The 19729-nt window shown below is 44.3% G+C and overlaps 1 protein-coding gene across 1 annotated transcript in view; it reads right to left on the bottom strand.

The window, feature by feature from the left end:
- The window catches only part of TMPRSS13 (transmembrane serine protease 13), a 122543-nt gene extending 103112 nt beyond the window's left edge, over positions 1-19431 (bottom strand). The window contains exon 1 of the mRNA XM_068240883.1: positions 18904-19431. Coding sequence (XP_068096984.1) covers positions 18904-18918 — 15 coding nt within the window. The 5' untranslated portion in view covers positions 18919-19431. The remainder of the gene's footprint in view (positions 1-18903) is intronic.
- Between the last annotated feature and the right edge of the window lie 298 nt (positions 19432-19729).

The raw sequence follows: 19729 nt of genomic DNA, 5'->3' as shown, positions 1-19729 counted from the left end.
CAGGCAATGAAGGCATAATGTACGGCAATAAACATTTGGATAAATGTACACTTACAAGCACAAGTGTGAGACCTACTAATTAGGAAACATCTGTAAGCCTGCAGAAGTATTTAATGTAAAGATATATTTTATGTGTAATGTTCATTACACTATAGGTTGATGTAACAAATTATTTTATTCCACGCAGTACATCTTAGGGAATGCACTTTATAATTAGAAGTAAAATCTTGTCTTGGCATCCAAGCAGTTTTCTACACCCAGTCTATTATTATTGTTATTATAAAGCTATAATTAGGCAAGTAATTACTTAGTGCATTAGAAGCAAAGTCTGAAATCTAGCACATGCATTTTCCAGTGCCAGTAAAATCTGTCATTTACACTAGGCCACATGTGTTTATTTATAGCAAAGTCAGTGTCTAGTATTGGTTTAACTTCCGTACTAGTAGGCTGCCAATGGCAATGTCACTGTCTTATTCTTCTCAGTATGTGTGTTGTGGGTAAGTGGGGCAGCATTTTTTCTTTCTACTTCTTCTTACCACTTGGTCTTTATTGCTCAACTGTGGACATCTGATATATCCCTAGTTAGGTTTCTCCGAAAAGGTGCAATTAACTTCACATGTACTTCTTTTGTTATGTCAAGTACAATTTTGCCTCTTCAAAACAGAAGGTATCTTGAATGTATTCATATGTGCAAAAAGTCAATACCACAATGCATGACTTCCCTTGAGAAATACTTTCTGCTTTGGAAGGCAAAGGTCTGCATATAAGATAGATTTGTGTAGCTACATTCCCAATCTAACCACAATCAGTTTTTGCCTTGTTCTACATATCTAAATAACATTCATTTAGTAGTTAAAGGGAAGGTCCAAGCAAAATAAAAAAATGAGTTTCACTTACCTGGGGCTTCTTCCAGCCCCATGCAGCCATTCTGTGCCCTCGTAGTCACTCACTGCTGCTCCAGTCCCCTGCTGGCAGCTTGCCGACCTCGGAGGTCGGCGGGCCGCATTGCATACATTTTTACGCATTCCCGCTAGTGCAGGAACATTACCACATACATTTTTACGCATTAGTGGTGCAATGCGTAAAAATGTACGCATTGAACCAGTAACGCGTAAAAATGTATGTGTTAATGTTCCTGCACTAGTGGGAATGCGTAAAAACGTACGCAATGCAGCCCGCCGACCTCCGAGGTCGGCAAGCTGCCAGCGGGGGGCTGGAGCAGCAGTGAGTGACTATGAGGGCACAGGATGGCTGCATGGGGCTGGTAGAAGCCCCAGGTAAGTGAAACTCATTTTTTTATTTTGCTTGGACCTTCCCTTTAACGTTAGGGTAAGTGTCTCTGTTTCATGGAATAATTGTTGAGGCAGAAGAAATTTAAATAAAAGCATTTCTTCGACCAAAAGTTTTCCATACTTCTACTTCTAGTCTCTATCAGTTCCATCAGCCATTTGAGAGTTCACAGGTGTCAGGAAGCCCTGTGCACGTGTTTGATTAACCTCCTTGCCGGTTATCCCGAGCTCAGCTCGGGGTAACCTGCGCAGGAGGATTTCTCAGGCCAGGCTGGGCCGATTTGCATATTTTTTTTTATTGCACGCAGCTAGCATTTTGCTAGCTGTGTGGATATTCCGATCACCGCCGATTCGCCGCTACCCGCCACGCTGCCCCCCCCCCCCACCCTCCAGTCCCCTTGCGCAGCCTGGCCAATCAGTGCCAGGCAGCGCTGAGGGGTGGATCTGGATTCCCTCTGATGTCCCGACTTCGGTGACGTCATCCTGCTCTTCGCCATGGCGACCGGGGAAGCCCAGCAGGAAATACCATCCTGAACGGGATTTCCTGCTTACTCTGATCGCCGAAGGCGATCAGAGAGGGGGGGGGGGGGGATGCCGCTGCTCAGCGGCTATCATGTAGCGAGTCCTGGGCTCGCTACATGATTTAAAAAAAAAATAAATTAAAAAAAGTGCTGCGCTGCACCCTTGCCGCAGGAATTGGACCGGCAAGGGGGTTAAAGTCAGTCGAGGCGGGCGATAACGACAATCAGCAGCCGATAGTCAGGTGTACATTAGCCCCCGACCCGCAAGTGTTCCGGCCGGTGGATCAATCTGGCCAAGCATTAGCGGAATGCATTGTGCATACCATTTCCCCCACCTGCCGCGTGGCATAGCGCACGTGACATTCCATCGTCCCTCCGCCCCCAGGCCACTGGCTTTGACACCCTCCAGTTTATCTGGTGCTTCTGGCTACCAAATTTCTATTTATAGTCGATATTAACATGGGCACCTACAAGGCGTACAAACGTTCACCATGCCTGATATTTCTTGTATATAGTTGAAAAGACGGCACAGATATCAGCAGCTTTGTGGTGGGGTGTCGCTTAGGGTTAGGCATAGGTGATTATCAGGTAGTTATAGGTAATTACCTATTAATACAGGTGTTGGTTATCATTAGGCATCAGTGAGAGGGGTCTGTTAGGGATGTTGGAGGTGGTTGATTAGGCATCGTTGGGTGTGTTCGAATAGGGTTAGGCATCATTGGGGTGGTGGTTAGGGTTAGACATCATTTGAGGAAGGGCTCGTGTGAGAATAGGTTTAGCTATAGTAAATATTTGTAAAATGTATCAATATTTTACTATCGGATTTATTACTGCCAATAATCGAATATCAGTAATTTTACCGATATTCTACCAGCAGATTTTTCTGGTTCCCAGATTTCTGCGCCACCCATTTTGCATGTACATTTCCAGAGAAGTGGAGCAATGTGAGAGAAGTCTTTGATATGAGAATGAGAGAAGAGGTGACTAGCGAGGAGGAGAGGAGAATGTCGTTAGCAAAGCAGAGATTGTACGCAGGATGGTATATATTGTTGTTTCCTTGTGGACAATAAATTACAGGTTTATCAATGTATAAATACGAGTGCCGATTATTAGATAATACTATCTTCCGAGACTCTATTTAGAAGATCTTTACTCCTATCCAGAAGTAAGAAAGCTGACTCACCACTGTGCAAAACATAACTTTATATCCCATGTTCAATAATTCATGGTGTGAGCCAAGTATTCCTTTCTGAAGAAAGCAGAACCTGTTTCTTCCACACTCTGTAAGCACATTCCAGCAGAATCCAGTGAGAGCTCCAGCGCAGCTCAGTCATTCTGGATTCATCCCAGGAAAACTTACATTTCAAAAGAGGAAGAAGAAAGTTCACAAAAGTATTTTTATTGGTTGTGCCATCATTACTACCAACAAGCTGCATCTGGTTTCAGGTCGTGACACGCTGCCTTTGGGGTCTAAAGACACAAATAAAATAATTTTTAATATGTATGTGTATATATATATATATATATATATATATATATATATATATATATATATATATATATACATATATTTATACATACAGTATATATATATATATATATATATATATATATATATATACAGTATATACATTGCATTTAGTTGTCATTATTATTTGTAGCTGATGCTGTATGGGAGTAGCTCCGACTGCAGTAATATAACTTAAGTAGTGGCCTGGGCCCTCCAGTAGCACTATTGGTCATGGCCGGACCTCCCCTGCCGCTCTTCCACTCCTTCTCCCACCCCCTCTTGTGCTGAGTGTAGCACAGAGCGCACTGTTATATTTAGTCCACCCTCTCCTCTTCCTCCGGGCATCTGCATGCTGTATGCTGTCCCCTTGAGACACCTGATGGTATAACATGCATCGGTTGCCGGTGTGGTCTTGATTTTCCCCCAGATTGTCAGCGTTGCTTAGTCGACATCATGTTAGGCCCACACTGACTTTGCGCAAGCGCAGTAAAACTTTTGGTCTCCAAAGCAGCTGATGAACAGCTGTTTTAGGAGACATGTGCAGTAGGGCACTAGCGATGATCTTGTGCTGCCCGGAAGCTCAGATCTATCCGGGATTCGGGAATGTGCACTATGATTAATTACATTTGAGCACTGTTATTGGTTACATTCCAACCTGTAGATTTCCATGACCATAGCCCCTACTGACATCAAGCTTGTGGTTTGTGCCGGTGGAGGTGGCTTTGGGGGTCCCCTACCTGCCCACCAAGTTTGGGTTCAGTAGGGATTATTATCATGGAGATCTCCAGGCTTGAATGTAACCAATCACAGTGCTCAAGTGCAATTAATCACAGTGCATATGCCTGGGGAGCTCTGGGCTTTCGGGGCAGCACAAGATCATTGCTAGTGAACTAATGCACATGTCTCCAAAAACAGCTGCGGGTTATCAGCTGTTCTGGTGTCCTAAAAATTCTACTGCGCTAATCCAAAGTCAGCATGGACCTAGCGTGATGATGCCTTGGTCACACTGACAATGTAGGGTAAAACTACATTACACCATTGGATCTCAGTGTATAGCACAGAGGAGGAGGCCTGATGCAGCATGGCCTGCACTTAGCCGCTTACACTTAGCAACCCCCCCCCCCCCCACCCAGATTTGGGGCTATTGTTACAACACAGCTGGATTGCTTTTTTAATGTTGATTTTAGGGTCATTAGACACATCATGGAGAGGCAGCATAACAGACAAGGATTTCTGTTTTAAACAGCAAAGAGCAAATTATTCAGAATGATTATACATGTATAATTAGATCAGTGGCAGCAACAACAAAAACTGTCAGAGGGTGAGACAAGGATAGAGGTATTCACAGTCTGTGACTGATGACAGAGACTACCGAGTTAGATTATCAAAATAAAGCAACAAAACAAGAGCAGTGCACAGCAGTGACTGCACATGGGCGTGTGCCACAAAACAGAACCTGTATTTCTGGAATGATATCAACTGCAAAATAAGGAAAGAACAGAGTCACTATTGCAATGTTGCTACAGAAGTTATGTTCGCGTTTTATGTTAAGATTTAGAGAAGTCCAGAATACTTCTGTGAAAAAAACTCTAAAAACATTTATGCCTCATACATGCACTAGAGTAAACTCAGCCGAGATGTACACCAAACTGCACTGCACGCCGCTTGCCTATTTCAGATCCAGTTCCACTGCATATCTGTCCCCTTGCACGGAGCCAGGCTGACATCTTGCCAGGTCCGAGGAGGCACAGGAAGCTGGATGGGTGGTGTGTAGGAGAGCAGCCCTCTGATTGGCTGAGTTACCGCCAATTAGAGGGCTGCTTTTCTGTACTCCACCTATCCAGTCCGCTCATCCAGCTCTCCACGCTTCCTCGGTTCTGGCGTGATGTGATGTTAGCCCCATAATGCCCATCAGCAGCACTAACCTTGCAACCTGAGTTAGCAGTCTGGGTCCTGGTGTGCAATGTCCACTATCCAAGTGGACATAGAATTAGAATAAAAAGTTGTCCAAGCAAAACGAGCACCGAGCCCGCAGCCCAGCGAGCGAAGCGAGCTGGCAAGGGGACACTGATTCTATTAAAAAGGAGAATATCACTTTAATTGTATGCTATTTTGTCATTGTATGCTGAAATGTTGGAACACCGGCTCTGTGCATAGTAATGAGTGAGGGAACGTGCTGGGCAGGGGAAGAGAAACTAGGTGATAGGCCAGCTGGGATTGTCTGGAGGCTTTCACAGCAAACTCACATTAGGACTTGGGTGTTTGCAAACCCACAAATTCTAGCTATTGGGTTCACAGGTTGGCCAGCCAACCATAATGCAACAAGTTTGCCCATCAGGTTCACCTGGCGAACCACAACGCAAGAAGTTCACCCATCACTAATGTCTAGTGTCTTTGTCACTACTACTTCCTGTTACTGCTGTTCAAACAAGACAAATTAAAAAATAATTTAAGTCACAAAAAAACAAATAGTGTTAGAAGGTAGAAGACAAAGCGGTTGAGGCAACATGGGTTTAGGACAAGGACCAGAAGGAGGGAGGACAAGGACAAAGTTATAAAGCAGCAATATCCTAAGAGAAGGAAAAGGGTGCCCACAATGACCAATTAGGATGGGCAGAATTGGTAGAAGTGGAGAAATAGGCAGAGGAGTTTTGCTTCTGCTGTAGCACATTAAAGCTGTAATAGGGCTTCACAGCTTAGAAGAGACTCGGCCTGCCTGTCGTTTCTTATACTTGGTGGTGTTGACCCCTTGCAACCAGAGCATAGTAAAGCAGATCGCATAAATTTAAAAATTGAAATGTAAAACTTTAAAAATGGTTACTTGTATTTTCATTTTTGAAAGATACCTTTAAGTGTCTTCTGCATGACCTTTCCAGCTTAGTGTTGCTGCCTTCTAAATGTCATACCACTGGCTAACTGAAAAATGATACCCAGACAACAACACAACAAGGCAGGTGACTTTCACAATGGTGCATAGAGAGAGCTTTTCCTTAAACTTAATCCAACCACAAATAGATGCCAACAAAGTGGCAGTGAAAGCTAGAGTTCCCACGTAACATTGTTTTCATGAGCACTCTTTCACAGTGCAACAAGAAATACTTTGATGATCCTTGCAATAAGCCAGCAAACAATTATCGGGCTTGTGGTCAGAACTTTGGAGGGGTTCGTCCCAAACACACTAGTGATAATATTTTTTACTAGGAACAGGATTGTAGCAGATTCCAAATTTGCCAAACCAAACATAGTCTACATGATAGGATTTAGAGGTATACTATAATGACCCCGAATTACTTAGTCTGGGATGAAGTGGTTCATACTTTATATCTCTTATTGTAATTCTCAAAGATGACTGCCCTCCAGCCCATTAAGACTTGAGATTAGGCAAAAGTAAGCCCAGAAATGTATTATTTTGATCTGCTACTGCTGAAGTTCCTTCATAGAGGGTTCAAAGGGTCTTTAAAGACCACTGGATGCAGAGCAACTGGAACTAGGCAATAACAGAAACAACTCTTAAAGGACCACTATCGGGGCCAGTCCATCTCTTCATGAGGGATTCTCAGAGTTTTCTTTGTGTTCAACAGCATTTCCTGAATAGCAATTTAACTGCCAAAATAGTAAGATACCAGCCAGCCTCTCTACGCACTTGTATGCTTTTTTGTCAGTTAGACTTTACAAGTGCTGTTCAGGAAATGCTGTTGAAAACAAAGAAAACCCTGAGAATCCCCCATGGGGAGATGGACTGGCCCAAAACCTGTCGGTTCTGTTAGATTAGATTTTAATTGCCTACTTTTTTCGCGATAATCGTCCTTTAAGTAGGTAGCAGGAAAAAAGGGTGCCGGCAGCTAGTCGAGGATTTGGGCCCCGCCATAGACTCTAATGCATTTATCGCTAATATGGCACCCAAAGCAGAGAAAGGGGTGCAGGATAAATAGTTTTCAACATTAACATTTTTGAAAGATGTTATAGTTTTAAAACTAGCAAAGCTATCGTTTCATGTACAGATTTTACGTTATCAAATATGTTATCATTTCTATGTGTGTAAGGGTGTTTGTGCAAGGAAGAGGGTGGTTAGGGTTAGGCACTACCAGGGGAGTGGATAGGCCTAGGCATCCTGGTGGTGGTGGGGGGTGTCTTAGGGTTAGGTACCACCAAGGGGGGTTAGGTTAAGGCACCAGGGGGGGTACTTAGGGGTTAGGCACAATCAGAGGGATTTTTAGGGTTAGGCACCACCAGGGGGAGTGGTTAGGGTTAGGCACCACAAGTTGAGGGTTCTGTGTGAAAGTAGGGTTAGGTTAAGCTGTATTCTTGAATTATGTAATGGTTTTTCAAATAAATACCTTTGTGTTTTGACTTCCCGTCTGTTTTAAAATGGTACTTATCATTAAAGTGGATCCGAGATTAACTTTTACTCATTGCATAATTGTGTCCCTTTCCTATAGTTTATAGGGCATTCCTCAAGCCAAATACTTTTTTTTTTTTTTTTAATAGTTTAATTCCCTATAAACTAAAAAAGCCACGCCCACAGCCCTCAGAGTGCCAAGGCACTTTCAGACAATAGCAAGGGCTTACAGGAGTTCAGTCTGGGCAGGAGGAGGGGGAGGTGTTACTAGCCATTGATTTCAAAGGCAGAGGGGAGGAGGGAGGAGGAGAGGGGACTGAATTTACACACAAGAAATCTGATACCATCTCCAGCTCTTAGCCTGTGACAATATGACAAAAAGAACATGGCTGCCCCCATTGTATCACAGGAATAAATAATCATACACTTTTTAAACTTTTGCAGCTAGATATGCTGTGTAAACTATCTAAACTTTAGATAAGATATATAGACAAGTTACTTGTTATAGTTAGTGTTTCATCTCGGATCCGCTTTAACATGTTTTCAGTTTGACTTCACGCCCACTTGAAAACAAACTTTTCCTTTAATGAGATTTTGTTGTCTAGCTGGGCCAATTTGTTATCCAGCTGCTCCCTTTTTTCCTCACGCCTTTTTTCATGCACGCCTTATCTTCTTATAATACTGTTTATTTTTTGCTTTGATTTATTTTGCCTGTTTGCTAGGAGTGATTTATCTTATTTCCCTGTAAACATTTATGTATAATTATTTCCTTTTTAGTTTTAATAAATTTTTTAAAAACATTTGGGCCTTTCCCCATGGTCCAAGTGTGGATAAAAACAGAACCGTGCCTGTGTGCTAGTACTACATAAACCTTGTATACAGGTGGCCCATACTTACAAACAGGTTAGGTTCCAGGAGGCTGTTTATAAGTTTACTAGCCGACCCGCGGCGTAGCATACGCCGCATAAGAGGGTAGAGGGCAGGAAGGGGGTATTGGGCACAGCGCTGGGGAGGGGGGTTGGACCCCCCCCCCTCAACTGGGTCCCCTATGTGTGCTCTACCTCCAGCTTAAGCTCAGCAGGACCCCCCTCACCTGGGTCCCGCATGTGCACTCCCCCTCCTGCTTAAGCACAGTAGCAGCCGACACTATTAGTAAGAGGCAGCGGGCGGGGATGACTCACCTCTTCCGCGTTCCAGCGTGTGTTGCACTGTCGTCACTTCCTGCATGCCGCACACTGTATTGGTGTAATTTGCCTTTTTAAAACAGAAGGAAATCTGCAATAATTCAGCTATATGTGAACATTTGTGGTTACCCACAATGCACTGCTACTAAATATGCAAATTACCCCTTATCCCCCTTGGTAAGCCAAGCAAGCATCCAGAGCCACTGGTGTATAGCAAGCATATAGCTTTAAATTTTACACAGCCATATTAAACCCACATGTAGACAGCCTGTTTCAGACTTTTGGTCCTCATCAGTACATGGCAGGGATTGATACAGCTGTATGAGATAGGGCTTGGACCAGTACAACAGAGTAACCAAGCAGCTCAGGGTGACCCAAACCACTCGTAATGTATAGGGGGATAAAAGGGACCAAAAAGACCTCCTACTAAAAAAAAGCAAAGCTTGGTGTAATTTGCCTTCCTAAAACAGAAAGAAATATGCAATTACTCAGCTATAAGTGAACATTTGTGATTACCCAAAATGCACCGCTACTAAATATGCAAATTATTCCTTTTCACCCTTAGTAAGCCAAGCAAACCTATAGCTTTAAGTTTTACACAGTCATATCAAACCCACATGTGACAGCCTATTTCAGACCTTTGGTTCTTATCACTATATAGGCTATCATTCTTAAAGCATTTCCCCCATGCGGAAATGCTTAAAACAGCTGACTTTCCCGCACACATAGCAAAATCTGCATTCATAAAGGCTCCTTCCGCATCAAAAGCTGACATTACCGAGCAGAGCGATAAATCACCGCCTTGTGCGGTGATTGTTGTAAAAAATGTAGCAAAATGTTAATTTATAAAGATCACCGCAAGTGGTGCAAGGTCAGGAAGTACCGCTCCCTCTGATGTGGCGATAACAATGTTAAGTGAATGGAGACACAGAGACCAGGCAGCTGCAGTAGAGCAGAACACAGAGAAACATATCAACTCGGCAGCTTCCATGTCTCCACAAGCCTAGTTCGGGGAATCTCCACACTGCTACTACACCTGGATACTTTTTTATGAATCAGCAGCCAGAAGTCTAAAACACCATCAGCGGTGTTTTCCCACACTGATTCTCCATACCGCCAGCACTTTCATGAATGATAGCCATAGCAGAGATTGATATGGCTGTATAAGATAGGGCTTGGACCAGTACAACAGAGTAGCCAAGCAGCTCAGGGTGACCCAAACTACTAAGAATGTATAGGGGGATAAAAGAGACCAAGAATCCCTCCTACTAAAAAAAGCAAAGCTTGGTGTAATTTTCCATCTTAAAACAGAAGCAAATCTGCAATAATTCCGCTATAAGTGAACATTTGTGGTTACCCACAATGCACTGCTACTAATTATGCAAATTATCCCTCTTTGCCCTTGGTTTGATAGGACACTACTTCTTCTTCTTGCTTGGACCAGCCCCTTCTTCTTGCTTGGACCGGCCCTGGGGCTTCTTCTTGTTTGAAGGTTGAGGCACTTACTCTATTATATATATAGATTATATTAAAATGATATCAGCGCTCTGCAGGTCTTATCTGTATGGATATTCAGTGCATCACTATACAAAACACCATTTCCATATCCGAACTATAGATTATAACAACCTGAGGAAAAATTTCTAAAACGTATAACAACTTCTGCAAAGGACCTAGATCACTGGTCCTAAAGTGACTCCACTATTCTATCAGATAATACACTTAACCAGTATACGAATACTAATCACAAAACTGGTGAGTTAATCAATACATATATACCAAATGGCCTAGAACTCATGACCCAACCTTCATGCTTAACCTATAGGCCTAGTTTCCAAGGACCCCATAGGTTCATTGAGAACAAGTTATTCAACAACCATTCCGATGTTCCATAAATTTCACCAGCAAATGTGCAAGTTTAAAAGTCCTAAATTCAAAAAAAGTCCTAAATTCATAAAAAGTCCAAAATTAGCAAATCTTGGTACTTAATAAACATCAGGCGGTATCCTATTTATGAAAAACGATTGTGCTCACCAAACTAAGATGCCAATCATGACAGCTGGCAATCAGCGCGTGTGGCCCAGCCAGTTTATCTCATCCGATCCTCTTATATACCTCCAGCCGTATTCAGACCACTTTTTTTCCATGAAAGGAAAAAAAGAAGAGAGAGCATCTATGGCGCAGTAAGTTTGTACCTTCTCTCCACAAAGTGCTCATCATATATAGCCTTGCATACTGTGTCCCAGCACCATCAACTCCTCCACATGTAGGCACTCCCAGACTGAGATAATAGCCCCCAGCGCCGGGACAAGGTCCTCCAGCACCCAAGGCTGAGACACCAAAGTGTGCCCCTCCATCCCTCGCACCCCAGCTGTCGCACACTGATTATTATTAGACTAAGAGTTATTTGGCTTGCTGGCACTGCCATGTATCCCCTTTTCTTATTTCTCTGCTTCAAACACAATAGGGGAATGATAGCGGAGTTAGAGTCTTATACTGCGCCCTGAGGCTGGAGCCTCTCTTGCCTCTGCATCAGCCCGGCCCTGCTAGCCCCTTACCGAATAATATGGCTGACCCAGCAAGACCAGCATAAGCGTTTGTTCAGCAGCTTAAATCTCCTTGACCAGTATAAGTAGCCTCACAGCTCCTTAAACTCAGACAGATATTTGCATAGCGTGATACCGTTCATTCCAAATGAAAAGTATTAAAATTGCACTCACAAAGCTTGGTTAAAATGCGCATATCAGTAAAACATCCACGTGGTTCGGCGTCTCCCTCTGTGGTTAGGCTCCGCCCAACTAGTTTGGTCACGAATGACTCATCAGGGTTTATAAGTTGAATGTGTTATATTGTACGTAGAGAAACGTGGATAGTTTACTTTTGGACAATCCTGGATTTGGACATATAGTACATTTTTATGTTGTTCCCATTTCTCAATGTACTTTTAATTTGTTACTTGCTATGGTTCTACAATACTGTAACATACAGTATAACAACAAAAATATGTAACAAAAACAGAACAGTACATCTTGAAGACAACTTTGATAGTACGTTTAAAATGTTGCAACTCCAGCCATTCCTAAGTAGGGGACTGTCTGAATTTGCTACTCTGTGTCATTCTTTCAGGAGCATGATAGTAAGGCTGCATTACCACTTGAGCTGAGAATGGATATTTTTTGTCCGTTCACCACTCATCACAAAACTGACAGTGAACGGTTCCTATTTTATATATCAGTCTGTACTGGATCCATTGCAGGCCGCACTTCTATGTAACCTGTGATAATCCCAGAAGAGCAGATGCATTCTACATTTAGCCTTTAGATCTTTAGATTGTAAGGTCACAAGGGCGGGGCTCTCTCTCTCCCTTTTGTGTCTTGGAAATCATTCTACATTTTATTTATCATGTTACTTTTATCACTGTCATTACCAATTCTGTATTTTGTATTCTGTATTTTGTATCATTTTTTTGTATTTTTTTTCACTAATTACAGTATGTATCTTGTATATTACACTACTGTCTTGTACACTATTGTCTGTATTATAATATACCCCATGTTTGTTTCTTACTTTGTACAGCGCCACGGAATATGTTGACTCTTTATAAATCAATAACAATAATAATATAACCTATGGGGGTCTCTAGCTGGACCACTGCGGACCATCGGAGGGGACACTACACTGTTCACTCCCGCTGGCCGCACGTTATCTGGCGCAAGTGGGAACTGAGCCTTAGGGCCCTTTCACACCGGTATCTTTACTGCACCCCACCATCGGGCAATGAAAGTCTATGGAGACTTTTATACTGCGATATTACGACGCAACGGAAGTGACATTTTCACTGCATCCCTGACACAAGAACTACATTACCGGCGGCTTCTGCATCGAGTTGCACAATCTGTGTTGGCCTGGAAGTCATGTTAGTCATGTTAGTCTATGGTGATGCGTAGATTTAAAAACAATTACCTGCGTGACGTTGCGGCGTGCATGCGCAGAAGCGTATTTTAACAATATGCTTCCACATACCCGAAGCAGGAAGGCAAGAGTGCGTCACACGTGCGTCACTTCCATCTTGGCCAGCAGCCAGACAGGAAACAGCGCAATAGCACAGTGTTCCCTGAAGGACTGTTTGTGACGGTGCAATGCGCACTGCATCGCTAACGCCGGTTTATATTCAGACACCAAAGGTGACCATACACTACTCAACTTGGCAGCCGATCGAATCGGTGCTGCCAAAAGCATGCCAATCGATGATGCAACTAATTTCGGAACAAAGTTGGTAGCATGTATCATTTGGACATGCTGCAAGATGTGGCCTCAATAATGGTCAATTGGGTGTACGTCAAGTGATATCGGGACAAGCAATGAATGCAACAAGACCCTGTTCCTGCAGTGGATTAACCACTTGAGGACAACCCTGTTCAACCCCCCTAAAGACCAGGCCTTTTTTTGTAAAATAGGCCACTGCAGCTTTAAGGCCAAGCACACAAGTGATTTACCCCCCCCCCCCCCTTTCCTCCCCACCAACAGAGCTCTCTGTTGGTGGGGTCTGATCACTCCCCATGTGTTTATTTTTTTTTTAATAAATATTTTTGTTATTTATTATTTAATAAATATACCTCCCTCCCCACAGCCGGCCAATCATGGCGATCGGCTGTAATAGGCTTCTGCCTATGAGACCCGATCACTCTCTAGTGTCCCAGGGGGACAGCCGTGTCACACGGTTGTCCCCAGTACAGCACTGCTGCAGATCGCAGCGCTGTGCAATGTAATTAGATGGCGGCTTCACCTTTTAACAGTCTCTCGAGCGGCGTTCACCGCTCAGAGACTGAAGGCGGAGCTCTGCTCCGCCCACCAAGCAGGGGATGCTATTGCAGCGTGCGCGCAATCTCCTGCAAAACAGAGCCCCAGCACTTTACGCCGATCGTCGTTAGGTGGTCTTGGGGCTGCCACCGCGGCCACGTCCATCGCGTGACGCGGTCGGCTAGTAGTTAATGTGCCCCTCATGTGTGCATTTATGCACTACCTGTCCAATATCTCCCACCGCACTGTGCCCACCTGTCTTCGGCTTCCTCCTCTTCCATTTGCATCTACACTAAGGGTCTGAGCCCACTGACACAGTTGTGTCAGCTTTTCAGTTACACATCAATGTTACAGATGCTGAAAAGTGGACAGAAGTGGATACAACTGCATCAGTGGGCTCAGGCTCTAAACATTACCAATTTGCACTAAACATTACCGTTATGTTACTATGGAATCCAGCAGTAGAATATCGCTAATTGTAGCAATATTTTACTAGAAGCAATCCCCTGTGCCTTTTTTTCCAGTCTATTTTATTTCATGTATGCGTCCCCTCTAGTGTTCAGTGGTCCCCCCTCTGTGTCCAGTGCACTGCACACTACCTGTCTGCATCTGCCGCTAGCTCCAGGCTGGTTCCGAGTGTTGTCCTCCATCCATAAACATGTCCCACGTGGTCACCGGCATACACATGAGTATGCCACACACAGTCCCACGTTGCTCCGGCAACCACGCGGGGTCGTGTTGGGACGAAGGAGCCAGCCCAGAGGCAGCAGCGGATGTTGACTGGGCACTGGGGAGGGGAGCACATTGAATATTAGGGGGGACTGTGTCGGGCCAGCAAGGCAGGGGATGTGGCATCTCAAGGCCAGTTCTGTATCGATTTCAACATGATATTGATTGGGAATCGGCATGCATTGTATGGGTAAGCAACAGAACTCTCTCCGATCAGATTCGATCAGAGAGAGATCTTGGTCGATCTGCCCATACATCGTCTAATGTATGAGCACCTTTAGACTGTGTGTGCACATATCTGTTTGTGAGCAAGGGTTATTCAATGTAGATATCATTGTCTAATATGAGCTTCAACCCTGGAGCTTATACTGTTCAATGAAGAGGGGACGGCGCACTATAAATCAGCTTTTGGTGGGTGGGGTAAGTGGAGGAACAATTGTCTATCGCTCATTCATTGATGTTGCTTAGAGATCCAGCATGCCAGACTTCTAAGTGATATCATTGGAAATCTGTACACCCACTAGTTTTTAGGCTGTGACAGCACTGTATGACCGCTCAGCCTAGTTCCCTCTACCACAACTTTATTGGCCAAATGGAGAAAATACAACTTCATAAGCAAACGTGACTGCGATTGTTACAGAAAATGGGTTCTCAGGGGCATGATGAAGGGGGTAGGGACTAGGGCACTGGCTGGGCTGGAAAACAGCCGTATCGCCTCAGTTTCCTGGCTTGGTCACATTTGGTCTGGAGCACTTGTCCCCAATATACTTGGACTTATTTTTTGCTTGAAGAATTTGGGCACCAGAAATAGCGCCTAGTAGAATAGTGGTAAAATTACAGATTTTCTAGTTTTGGGCAGTGGTAATTCCGATAGTGAAATAAAAGAAATGTTTAACCTAACCTTACTCTCACACAAGCCTTACTTCTACCAATGCCTAACTCTAACCGAACCCCCCACCGACTCCTAACCCTAACCGCCCCCCAGCCGCAAACCTGACAATATCCACACTGCCATATATGTAAATATTGGGTGCCATAGGCATTTGGGCACCCTATAGGCATCCATGTTAAAAGCGGCCATAGAGGCTAACATTTTTTATTGTAAAACTATTTTATCAGACCCACATTTCCTTTTTGTAGCCGCCATTAACCTGGGCTCCTAAGGGGCTCCCAAACTTCTTGCATCTCTGGCACCCTAATTTCCAATTAAAAGATAAATGAGGCCCAAAAAAAAGTTTGCGTTGTTTTCTGATCGATTTTTTTCAATCACTTCTATTACAAAAACATTCAAAAAAATGATCAGAAATCAGATTGGACCCGCCGGAAATTATGGATTCGACACGTCAATCTGATAGGTAATTGCATGGTGTGTACCAGGTATTAGAAGGCTCCTGCTTCCCCTGCACCTTCTCTCCCCCCTCGTTTTCCTTCTTCTTTGAGGGTTTCCGAATTTAGAACAATGACGTTATCTTTAAATTAAATTTAGATGGTTCAGCTTAATTGAACCTATTAGAGCTAGCCATACCTGGGTCAATTATACCCAGCCGACCAATCCCTAATGAATCTTTTAAAAAAATCAATCAGATAGGAATAGAGTCTTATCACACACAGCAAACCTGAGATTTTAGCAGAAATATTTAAATCCTTAAAAACCATTTCCACTAGCCACAAATTCGTATCGCATCACATCAAACCTGAAGCCAATGCATGTCAATGGAGTAGTTTCCATAGCATGCAGATTTTCATTTGCCATGCAATGTGACACGGGGAAATTATGGATGGCTTGCTGCAGATATCCGCAGAACGCATCCGATTCCCCTAGGCAGAAACAGACAGCCGCACCCGGACTTCCGGACTTTTTACACCCTAGTCCTGGGTGTATTTTTGTCTAGAAACTGCCCTGACTGGCACAGTGGCAGCTGCCAATCAGTGGCTGTTACTGCTACTGGCATAATGGCAGCTGCTAATCAGTGGCTGCTGCTGGTACAGGTGTGGCTGATAACCTACAGGCGAGCAAAGTGGATGGCAGAGTAGGGATACAAGGTGGCCCCTTGCATGTGGCACCTCAGCTACAGCCTGCGGGCTGCATGGAATTAACAAATGTAGAGAGCTTCAGGGGCCACCAGAGAAGGCTTTGTGGGTCACATTAGGCCCCAGGGCCAGACTTTGGACATGCCTGTTCTAACAGATGCAGTGGCACTTAATGGCAATGGACAGTAGACGTTCACACTATCCATTTTCACAGGAAGTATTACCATCCATTTTCACAGAAAGTATTACCATCCATTTTCACAGGAAGTATTACCATCCATTCTCACAGGAAGTATTACCATCCATTATCACAGGAAGTATTACCATTCATTTTCTTATGAAGCAAAGGGGATTTATTTGTAACAACACACCATTGCAAGAGGAGAATCAATCATTTCCTGTCCATTCAAACTGATGGAAAACTGATACAAAATGGAAGAAACATACTGGACAGTACAGGACTGGAACGGAACTGTACACATTTTCATCCAGTATATGTGTGAACCCAGCCTGAAACATTCACTGTCCTGTTCTGACAGTTATCTGTTCCTGTCCATTAAAACTGATACACAACTGATTAATGTACTGGACAGAACAGGACCGGAACTGTACACATTTTTCTTCCAGCATAAGATCCCATCTTTATTATTATTTATAAAGTGCTTACATCTTCCAGCGCTGCACAGAGTACTATATTGTCTTGTCACTTAACTGTCCCTCAGAGCGGCTCACAATCTAATCCCTACCATAGTCCTATGTCTATGTACTGTATATATTGTGTGGTGTATGTACTGCAGTCTAGGGACAGTTTTAGGGGTGCATGTCATATCGGCGCCGACAGCTTTCCCCGCTGCCGAGGCGGCGTTAAATACTATTCTGAGTTGTCGCAACTTGGAGGGAGATGTAATTCGGGGTCTGGCAGCCGCCAGAGCCCCGAATTACCGATACACGGGGCGCGCATCATAGCATTGCTACTATGACGGCGCCCAGTTTCGGCACTCGGCTCTCAGTGCTGTGCGCCGAAATAAACTGATCCGCAGTTTTAGGGGTAATCCAATTAACTTATGAGTATGTTCTTGGGATATTGGAGGAAACCAGAGTGCCAGAGAACAGGGCTGGAAGGAAACTCACGAAGACACGGGGAGAACATACAAACTCCATGCACATAGTGCCGTGCCTGGGATACAAACTGGAGACCCAGCACTGCAAGGGAAGAGCGTTAAACACTGTGCCACCGTGCTGCCCACGTGTCAGCTGGAAATAGATTGGAAAAATAGATATGTGTATGGCCATCCTTAGCTTGTCTATTATCATTGTCAGAACCAAAAGCAATACAAAATCATGGTTGCAGAATTGTCACTGAATATTAGTGCGACTACTACTATGAATGTTTATATGTATATTATTATTATTATTACTAGCGGACCCGCGGTGTAGCATACGCCACATAAGAGGGTAGCGGGCAGAAAGGAGGTATTGGGCACAGCGTCGGGGAGGGGAGGGCGGACCCCCCCTCACCTGGGTCCCCCATCTGCGCTCCCCCTCTAGCTTAAGCTCAGCAGCAGCCGCCGCCACTATTAGTAAGAGGCAGCGGGCAGGGATGACTCACCTCTTCCGCGTTCCAGCGTGCGTTCCACTGTCGTCACTTCCTGTAATGCCACCCACTGTATTGTAAGTGACGACAGTGGAACACACGCTGGAACGCGGAAGCGGTGAGTCATCCCCGCCCACTGCCTCTTACTAATAGCGGCGGCTGCTGCTGAACTTAAGCTAGAGGGGGAGCGCAGATGGGGGACCCAGGTGAGGGAGGGGGGTCCGACCCCCCTCCCTGCCGCTGTGCCCAATACCCCCTTCCTGCCCGCTACCCCCTCCAGCTCGGCGGCAAGTGTAGGACATCCCCTGGGGGCAGGGTGCTACTTCTTCTTCTTGTTTGAAGGTTGAGGCACTTAGCCTGTTATATACAGTATATAGAAGATGATTATCGAGTCTTCTGCATTAAAGAGAGTCTGAAGTCTAAATAAAAAAAAAAACAGATACCTAAGGAGAGGGAATTGTCCTATCGAGCCTTCCCGTTCCACCTACGGTCCTCACGTTCCAGCTCTGGATTCCCTGTTAGCAGTCTCTGACCGACGGGCCTGAGACTACTCACTTCCCCCGCTGTAAGAGGCTTCTACTTAGGCATTCTCGTGCACGCGCAGTACGGAGCGGCAGTCTTCGAGAGCACTTGGGCTCCTGAAGCTTGCCTCCCGCGAAAGACAGCAGTCTCTGACCTATCGGTTGGAGACTGCTAACAGAGGATCCAAAACAGGAACATGGGGACCATATGAAGGAACGGGAAGCCTCTTTTTGTTTGGTTTTTTAGATTTCAGATTCACTTGAAGCAAAATACTAAATACACTTGATGAAGACATATGATTGCATCCATGTTTTCTACAGCTCACGTAAGCATCTTGTATAAAGTATTCAAAGTAACGACATTATCTGTAAGTAAAACACTTACCGGAGGATTCGCCATTAATTGAGTTGAGAGGGTTTGTAATGTGTGAAGAAGATCATTTCATCTCACTGCCCTTTGATCTAAGCATAGCTATCTGAATCTGGATAATCAATATAATTTCTGGGTAATTCCTTTTTTCACACCTTATTGAGGAGAATGAGAAAGAGTTGCTTAGCTAGTGATGTATCCTGTGTTCAGGTCATCCAGAAACTCCGGTAAGCTTTAGGGATGTGTCCCAAGTTCAGGCCTGTGTTGAAAGTAATACGCCTGCTGCTGAAGGTATCAGGTAACACTGCTCTCTCCGTACGTTTCCCAGATAAAACTAAAGTCAGGTAACAATTCCCATCACTTCAGGTGTTGAGCAGATGCCGGGTAAAAAATGTTTTTATCAGTTCCGCTTAGGGCCAGCCCTTGTGTGTCCTGAGTACATCCTGTCCTGTTTTCAGTCTCAGCTGTTACCTGACTTCCAGCCTGCCGAAAGCAGCATCCCTGTTCTCCTCCTTCTGAGGTAATTGTGATCCTCTCCTCACTCCCTCCTAAACTAACTAAACCTGTCATACCAGCCTATGTCGTAATTAAGTGCCTATCATCGCTCCATTGCTCCTGTGTCCTCCCATTTGTCCTGTGTGTGGCATCCACACAGGTTGTGTAACACAGGAAACATGGGCATACATCCACGTGTGACAGACTGAAAAAGAAAATTCCGGTTAAAAGGAAGAGCTGCAGATCGATTTAAAATGAGATGATTACATCACTTAAAAGAGTTCATCCCATCTGCATACTTAAAGGCCAGATGACTTTATAGAGGTTACTACTTTTTAACATTTAT

The sequence above is a fragment of the Hyperolius riggenbachi genome, chromosome 6 (genome assembly GCF_040937935.1).
Source record: "Hyperolius riggenbachi isolate aHypRig1 chromosome 6, aHypRig1.pri, whole genome shotgun sequence".
Lineage (NCBI taxonomy): Eukaryota > Metazoa > Chordata > Amphibia > Anura > Hyperoliidae > Hyperolius > Hyperolius riggenbachi.
The sequence above is the reverse complement of the archived record's forward strand: the minus strand, read 5'-3'. Positions and strand labels throughout refer to the sequence as shown.